General features: G+C 37.4%; 1 protein-coding gene across 1 annotated transcript; it reads right to left on the bottom strand.

The window, feature by feature from the left end:
- Positions 1–2,196: 2,196 nt before the first annotated feature.
- LOC113319388 (phospholipase D zeta 1-like) lies at positions 2,197–8,856 on the bottom strand. The gene is made up of 20 exons (XM_026567646.1): positions 8,548–8,856; positions 8,007–8,108; positions 7,785–7,900; positions 7,540–7,681; positions 7,266–7,439; positions 6,977–7,150; positions 6,564–6,806; positions 6,342–6,458; positions 5,961–6,100; positions 5,668–5,817; positions 5,421–5,577; positions 4,840–5,337; positions 4,556–4,666; positions 4,250–4,396; positions 3,972–4,169; positions 3,742–3,843; positions 3,507–3,638; positions 3,274–3,339; positions 3,053–3,114; positions 2,197–2,976 (listed from the first exon to the last, which is right to left on the bottom strand). The coding sequence occupies exons 1-20, from the start codon at positions 8,800–8,802 to the stop codon at positions 2,724–2,726; spliced, it is 3,339 nt and encodes a 1,112-aa protein (XP_026423431.1). The 5' UTR covers positions 8,803–8,856; the 3' UTR covers positions 2,197–2,723.
- Between the last annotated feature and the right edge of the window lie 425 nt (positions 8,857–9,281).

Genomic DNA, 9,281 nt, shown 5'->3' with positions numbered 1-9,281 from the left:
AACACATAGACAATACATTAATAAAAAATAGTAATTTTATTACCTCGGTTTCATATATTTCTCTGGCCCATGAGTCTTTGTATCCAAATAGCAATTTTCCTCCATCCGCTGGTAGTCCAAGGATTGTGCCTGCTGGAATACCCTTCTTCTTCAAGTGCTGAGGGACAAGATGTGATGCTTTCTTAGCAATATCCTTCCTTACAACATCTTTTCCTTTTTTGGCTTTTTGGGTACCACTTGGTTGTCCTTCTTCTTCTACTCTTGCCACTGGATCAACTGGTTCAACACTTGGTCCTGCACTTTGTTGAGCGGCTTGTTCAACACTTGGTCGCACCCCTTGTTCACTGCCTTGTTGTTCAACAGTTGGTTGCACTCCTTGTTGACTGCTTTGTTCTTGTTCGCTTTGTTGAGCACCTGAATTATCTTTGGCACTCCTTTCCCTCCTAGCACTAGCTGTCACTTTCTTCCTCCCTTCTCGACTTTGTCTAAACAACAAAGAAAGGAACAATATTTACAAACTATACAATCGGAAGACAAAGTATGGAAATATAACCCGAATGTACACATTCGGACGTAAGAAGACACATATTGTTCCCGAATACAAAACAATCGGAAGCTAACTAAACATATTTGCAACCGAATATACATCAATTGGAGTTCAGAAGCTGTAAATTTTTCATCCTACACAATCGGAAGAAAAAGTGCACCTCTATAACCCGAATGTACAAATTCGGAAGTAAGAAGACACATATTTTTTGAATGAAAAACAATCGGAATATAACTAAACACGTTTACAACCGAATATTCATCAACTGGAGTTCAGAAACTCTAAAATTTTATCCTACACAATCGGAGGTATAAAACATTATATTGTCTTCCGAATAAATACTGGCCCCAAAATGGGATTTTTCCTATATCATAAATTTTGAGATTTTTTCAATATATACATTCGGTAGTGAGTGTTCTTCCGAATACTTTGTGTCTACTTAAATATATTCGGTAGCCAAAAAATTCATTAAACTACCGATTATTAGCAGTTTGTATCCAGGAAGATATGGCCACCAATATTCGGCAGATAATCATCAAATCTTTCTCCCGAATACTGTCGATGTTCTTGAAAAATGAAGAACACGACTACATTCGGAAGTAAATGAGCATGCATATCGTCCGAATCTGGATAAATAACCGAAAACCCTAGAAATTTTTTTTCTCGATTCGACGAATTAAAGCGAAATAAACCCCAAAAATGATAGATTCTTACCTAATTGGGGCCATTTGAAGTTGACGAAGTGTTTGAGTCTCGGAATCGCCACCACCGACTACATTGCCGGGTACTTGTTCTTCGCGTTCTTCGCGTTCTTCTTCATTTGCAGCAAGAATTTCTTTATTTCTTGCTAAAATTCCAATGTTTGGATCGATACCCCGAGCAACATTTTTGGTTCTAGGTCTGTGGGTTTCATTTCTCTTATCCATTGTTTTATAATCGAATCGACGATGTTTTGATTTTACGATTCGCGGCGATGTTTCGGTTGAACGAGGAAATTTTTTTTTTCTTCCACAATCGGAAGATAATATGAAACTGGAAGAAGAAGAGTTGAAATGAGTAGAATTGTTTTTGATTTGGTTTTTATACAGTTTTACCAGAAGGGCATTTATGTAACTTCAATATCATATAGGGTACCCCTTAACTAGAGTCTTTGGCTGGGTATAAATTGATGGCCCCTAAATCCTTTGGGATGGCCCCTAAAAACGGCAGGTTTATTAGAGACAAGCTAACTGTCACTATTCCAAATGCCACTAGCTTCATATTGCTGACATTTTGACAAAGATGTTGACTTCTGCTCGTTTTGAGTTTATTAGAGACAAGCTAAATGCCACTAGCCACTAGCTTGAGAGAGGGTGTTATGACAGTGTATTATTCCAGATTGCACTCGCTTGAGAGAGGGTGTTATGACAGTGTATTGAGTAGTGTACGAAGAGAGTTAGTTTTATTCTATCTGACAGTACTGTTATTACTCACAATTGTCTTTATTTGGTTAAGGGCTAGTCATGTTGACTGAGTCCTGCTCTTGTTCAGAGCCTTGTCCACCGACTTAGTGCTCTTGACATCTTTTCGCTACAAGTATTAATTGGAATAAGCTACGGGTGACATGACAAATTTGTAGAAAGACTTGCATTTCAAATTTCTAAGCACTTGGTGTAAAACTGTACAATGGCGCATCCATTTTTTCAACGAATCTGGCCGCTAACTAAAAGTCTAATTAAAAACAATCAATACTAGAAAGCTTTTCGGCCCAAAAGGGGGGGAATAGAAAATGAAAGGAGGGAGGTAGAATTTACACATTTACTTTTCAAAACTAATCATAAAAATCCAAGATGACCAAATTTGTGGTACAAAAATCTCACTCAAATGTTGAGATCCATTAAAACTCTATCGTAAACAAAATTGATACAAACACCCCAAATTTTTTAAAAATTGATACAAAATTCCAAATTTAAATGTTGGTTTCATTAAATTTTATTTTGGTTTCATCGTAAAATTTGATGAAACCAAAATAAAATTTGATGAAAGCAATATTTAAATTTGGGGTTTTTGTGTTAATTTTGTTTTGATGGGGTTTTTGTGTTATTTTTGTTTTGATGGGTTTTTTGTGGAAGGATGGTGACACCTCTGAGGTTATAACTCGCGTACCGTTTACTTTTTTTATGAGGGAGTTGCATGATCAATGGAAGACTTCAGGAGATACATAAAACTCACTCTCAATGAACATGGGTCTTAAATCTTCTTCCTGACACATAAATTCTAAGGGAAATGAAACTAGATGTCCTCTTATGGATTCTAATCTTTTCATGGGATCTGTTACCTTCACATCTCCTTTATGAAAAGCCTCTAATTTGCTTGGAGCAACTCCTAAATCAATAGTGGTATATCCCAATCTATCTTTCCAGTATGCCATGCTTTGTCTGATTGCAGATCTGTGTAAACAAAAATGTGAGGATCCAGCATAAGAAAGAGCTAAAAGAGAGGAAAGAACTCGTGTTTAAATCACACCTCGAGTGTACTTTATCGTTGGGAAGGCAAGCAAAGACATCTTGGTAGATACTCGTATTTTCCTGTAAAATTAGATTATGATAATCAAATTGGATATGAACCGAAACCATCAAATGTACAATCAGTCATGACAACATCGTAACACAGTAAGTTACTATAATGAGTCGTTCAATGTGTCACCCAAAAATGGAACGATTGGCACTAAATTTATCAACTCTCACCTTTGCAGTTGACATCCAAATATCTTTGTATGTTGCATCGGTGACAGGATCACGTAATCGATTGATCTGTAAAGGTTGTGGCACAATGTTAGACACTAATGTATATAAATCATTAAGATGCGAGAATTATATGGATTTTTTTGCAGTGCCAATAAGCAGTTGTAACTTAATTGGTCGGTCACCTATTGGCATTTGACGTAAAGAAACGTAAATTCTGTTTCAGGTTCACTAACCTCTCCACCACGAATACCAAGATGCTCGGCCCACAGAGAAAGACGAAGACTAGAAGCTAATTTACCAGCTTTCCATGGCTTTTCATTCATGGATGAATTTACAAATTCTTTATCTTCTATAACTACACAAATCTGGAATAGCATGACAACAAGTGATGTTTGATTCATTTTAATCATGTATATATAACCTTGATATACGGAAAAAAAGCAAAAGAAAGAATAGATACAACATTACCTCGGAGTCTCTTGATCCAAGTAAACTCCTATCATTTATATTAGCTGATCCAATCATGGCTGTATGGTCATCAATCAACAATACCTTGCTGTGCACATATACCTGGAGGAAATGATAAGTACGAAACTTAGCAGACCAAGAATTTGGGCATGCGCAGTAATTGGCCATACAATTATGGCATTAACAACCAAATGCATATAGAAGTAGTACATCCAATAATGGAACTTCACCTGATTGGTTACTAAAGGGCCACCATCGCAGAGTCTGCCATGACCTCGGAGACTATAGAAAGAAATGTAATCACGTGTTCTAGGACCAAGCACACCATATAAATTCTGCAATATTGAATTCTTTCCTCTGCAAATTGTTCGATATTGCCAATGCATTATTGCTCTTACAGATGCCGCATCACCATCATCCAGACCACCCTGTAAGATACAATATAAAGGATGAAACAAACTGAACAGCACTAAATTGATAATTTATAGAGTTTACCAAGATTTAGTACCTGGAAGCCAGGTAGGAGTGGCATGACAATAATAACTCTGAAACACTTCGATTCTTGGTATGCTCGTAAAATGCGCTTGTATAATGACTCCAAGACACGATTATGTATTATCTCATCTTGAGAAAGACCTGAGATGAAGAATTGATTCTGCAAACACGGGATCACGATAGCTAATTAAAACTATGACTTCACAGTCTTGTCTTATGCATCTGGTATCTATACATGCACAATGCCCATAATCTTTAGCATTTTTTCATCTTTATTTAAGAATGAATGATCAAATTTCTTTCCCTGCAGACACATTACCTCGATGTAAACATAGTGCTCTGCTTTGTCAATCAGAGAGCAATAAGCATTGTGAATGCTCTCTTCAGTTTGGCTTGTTCCAGCTGACCACTGACCGACACTTCGAATAACCTACAACATCGACAGTTTCCAACATAACATTATATTTGAAGAAGAAAAAAAAAAGATATAATGCAATAGACAGAATAAGACTCGTAACCAATAAATGTGAAAAACCACCTTGCTCTATTGGAACCTTATAACTAAATTTAAGCATTTCAATAGAGTAAAAAGGATAAACAAACCTGGCAACGACAAGAAGCGCGAGGACCAACTTGTCCAGCTTCATCAGCAGAAATGACCTGATCTCCCCGCTCCTGTCCTTTCCACCATGCATCTGAACATTGCGTGCCAGACTGCTCATTTAAACACATGTTTCTCTGAATATCCATGGGATCTGAAGCTGGCGGTTTGGCTTTAGAATTCAGAGAAAAGACTGAAAGGGTTGGATCACAGCTGCTTTGCTGATTCCTAGGATTGGGAATCTCGCCCGAGCTGTTCAAGTTTTGGTTTTCGTATTCCACAACTAGTCCATTAGCTTCCCGAGGAAAAAGCAGCGGTATGTCCTGTACTGACGCTGGGGAGGCAAGAGAACCCTGGAATGGTGTGTCCCCGTGACTATTTTCCTTGTTTGTACTTTCGGACACTATTTCTGTGTTTCTTCTTCCCAAGTAATGTGGAATAACCATGTGGTGCTGAGGCATGAGTAGAGGAATTTTTTGCACATTCGGAGCTTTGTTTCTCTGAAAGAGGGTAATAATGGTTACAACCTCGAGGAGACTTACTTTAAGCATTTAACATATATCTAAAGTAACAAACTATGAACCTTTGCATAGTTCCAGCGCTGAACAAAATGCCTTGCAATATCACGGCAAGGAGGGCCCCATAGAGCACAATGGACATCATGCCATGGCATGCGTGGGTACTTACAACGATCCAATTCATCTCTCATCGTATCCACCCAAGAGTTCGGCTCCGACTCCCTGACAAGAAAGAACATTGAAAGTTAAAACACGTCAAATTTAAAGCACTGTATCATCTTCCATTTCCAGATAGATAACATGAAAACTTACCTTGCATTGTAATAGTCTTTTCCCGGCCAAATCACAGCAGGGAAATCACCTACTTTATGTTCGGAGTTGTCATAACGACCAAAACATAAATCAAGTCCTCCAATAAAGGAAATCTTGTAATCGACAATAACAAGCTTTTCATGGTGGGACCTACATAGGAAGAAAAGAAGTCCATCAGAGTCTACAACATATCAAGTCCCGAAAGAGTACTGAATGAACCAGCCAGACAATGAACCTTCTGATTCGGAATTGTACAAATGAATGAAGCATACTTCAGAAAGAATATTGCGTACCATAAATAAACACCTGTTGAGATATGGTCAGGATAACGCAGTACTCTCACGTTCTCATGAATATTAAGAAGCTTTTGCTTGCTGTACATACTGTTAATTTTCAAGGCAAGGGGAACTTCCTTGTAAAGAAGAATGTAAATCTGCAACGTGTTACTTACCAAATCAAAACTGGAGCAAACCAGATGTCAACCAAAATTTACAAATCATAATTTAAAAGAGAAATAGAGAGATTTGTGACATGAAGACATTTTCTACTTTGTTACACGTTTACCAATAACATTTGACCTTCACCCAAAAACTAATTGGTAAGAAGTGCCTTCTCCAAGAATTATATGGAACAACTATACCATGGCAATGATATAGATTAAGAGTGAACAGTACCTGAACCCCTTCTTTGGCTTTTGCTTCCAGTAAAACATCGAGCCGAGAGGAATCACATTCACTAAAAGGCCGTCGTAGATACAGCTCTGGGCACAGCCACCAATCTGTAATAAATATCTGCACAAACTTCCAATGAACTTCAAAATTTTCTTAATCATATTAGGCAACAATGCAACATAACGAATTCCTTATATGTGTAAGCAAGTTTTCACATGAACAAACCTCTGACTTGGCTTCCTCAATTGCTTTGGCAATCGCTTCAAATGCAGCCTCCCCATCTACAAACCACTGGGCCTGGCTACCATCTTCAGTCAATCCCCTTGGGGGAGCAAAAGAGCTGAAACGGTGAGGATGGCACCATCCTTCAGGTGGCTGTATTACAGCTTCATTAATCCCGGCAACCCAATCTCTAACCTTATTGCTACTTCTTGTTCTTAACTTCATGCTCTGGGCTCCAGAAGACACCTTTTGAGATTTTCAGACATTGATCAAGCAAAAACTTAGAGCAAGACTATCGTCATTAATTCATTTGCAATACCAACAATAAGAAATTTCACAGGTTAAACTAAGAATCCAATAGTCCTCCATTTACTGAAATCTTGAAAGTTCAAACTATAAGGTCAATAGCAGCATACCACAAATGAATAACGTAAAGGATTACGCTCCTTAATTTCTTTTGCTAAACAAAATTGGCCTTCTCCCTTTCCATTTGAGGATGGTAGTACATCGAACAGGATTATATCTAAGAGTTTGGTGTCAAAAGGATCATTAAGCAAGGCGAAAAATCCAGGTTTCAATACAGCCCAGACCTACAGCAGTCCAAGTGAAACAATATGACATTGATGATGCCAAAGAAGAAATCTCTGACTTAAAAAGGCATTATCCAGAATGTAAACCTGGGTTTCATGGATAAGATGATATTACCTTTTGCCAATTGGTTCTACAGCAATTGAACCAGAGGCACGGACAACATTTTCCATCATCATCTTCCCTCTTAGTGATTTTCCGTAGATGTTTCACCATTACATAATCCTCTTTAAGCTTAGGACCATACTCTGAAGCAAATGATAACTTGGACACTTCCAAAAACCTGCAGACCTTTACATCGTAACACCCTAACTTTAGAGTAGGAAAGGTGCATCTAAAGTTTGTAGTTCAGAAGTATGTTTACAAGGAGAATTTGTTTTGGCAAAAATACCTCTCTGGAGTTTACAATGTCCAAATTCCCCAGAAAATGATTCAGATACCCTTGCATTGCGACCTTAGCTGTATCTAGAACAGATTGCTGTTTTCCTAGTGCTGGGCAAATAATTGGAAGAGCAGCACGTGACGGAACATTCCTGCATAAGAAACCAATAGAAAATGATCAATACTGAAATAGAAGAAAAGGTGTTTTACGTTAAGAATTTAACTGAACAACCAACATGCAACAGCACCACTTGCGTTTTCTTAGTGTTTTCTTCGTGGTGCGAATGAACAGTCTCATCGTCTAAATCATCACCATCATGCATAACTGTTGTTTGATCTCCTATTCCTAACGTCCGAAGCCAATCTTTAGCCTTCAATCCGGAATGAAACATCAAGTGTTAAATCATTACTAGCAACTTGTTTACAGTTGAAAAAAAAAACACTAAAGCAAACATCAATAGAACTATAGACACACACCTGCTCTTGTTTCTCATGGAATTCTTCAATAATTGCTCGTTTCTTCAACTGTAAATGCAAGTAGATAACTTGAGGAGCTTTCTTCAGTAACCGCCATTTGAACTGTTAACAGCAAATGTACACTTAGAAAGCCAGATACCGATCCCACAGTCAAAAGAAATCCACAAAACAACTGTAGTTAGTCCTAGAACACTAAATACTGCTGCCTTAACCGTAGCTGTGGGGTCCATTGGCCCTTTAGTATCTCATGCACTTTGTTTCAGCCTAAACACACTGCCTGCAGTTGGTTAAGAATCCCAAATACCCTAATTATAAACCTTAATTACCATATTTAGACACCAAAAATTAAAAGAATTAACCACAATTAACCAAACGACAAACTAAAAACGCGATAAATGCAACTGAAAATTAATCTCAAGACAGGAGCATTTCGCTCCAATTTCTCAAGTTACCAATTCACAATTCACAAACCAACTCAACTGGAATAAAAAATTCATCCAAAAATGAGAGTGAAATTGGAGAAATTCAAAGGTAGTGGTACCTGTTTGTATTGAAGTTGAATAGTATAAGATAAAAGCAAAGGATTAGAATCACTAGAGTCGGAACGGTTAACAGATACAATCGTTGCTTTTGGTAATTCTTCAAATATCTTTTCTTCCACTTCTTCTTCTTCTTCATTGCTTCTTTCATGGAAGCTCTGATGTGATGATGACCTATTGGACGAAGACACCAACGGCTCAGATAATCTCTGCTTCTCTTCTTCTCCATTACTATAAATCAGTTTCTCCAACGACATTGTTGAAGAAGAATAAGAAGATATTTTCTCTGTTTCTCTTTTTTTTGTGAAGAAAAAAATTGAAAATGGAATTTATAACTATTATATACTATGTAACATGTTAGTGGTTCAAGAGTGATTAGTTAGTTTAATTAAGCGACCTACGGGTAAAAACAACTTATTCATTTTTGATTAAGTTAGAAGTGCTTATGGGGAAACAAGGACTCTACGACAGGTGGATATCAAATCTGATGAGTATGATCTACATCTGACGGTTTATATTGGTTTGGGTCTGGTGTTTGTTTGTTTGTTGGATTCATGACTTTTCGTGAATGTCTGGAAAATGTAATTTTGGATTTGTTCAAAAAAAAAAACATCTCAATGTAGCACCATTGCGTTACCAATGTGGTATTGCAATCGATTATACAAAAAGTGTTCCATAAATTACTTCAGTAGTTCTCACCATGGTTCCTGGTAGGGGATGTACCGAGTTTCATATC

This window comes from Papaver somniferum, chromosome 10, assembly GCF_003573695.1.
Source record: "Papaver somniferum cultivar HN1 chromosome 10, ASM357369v1, whole genome shotgun sequence".
Classification (NCBI taxonomy): Eukaryota; Viridiplantae; Streptophyta; class Magnoliopsida; order Ranunculales; family Papaveraceae; genus Papaver; species Papaver somniferum.
This window is presented reverse-complemented; position numbering and strand designations above follow the sequence as displayed.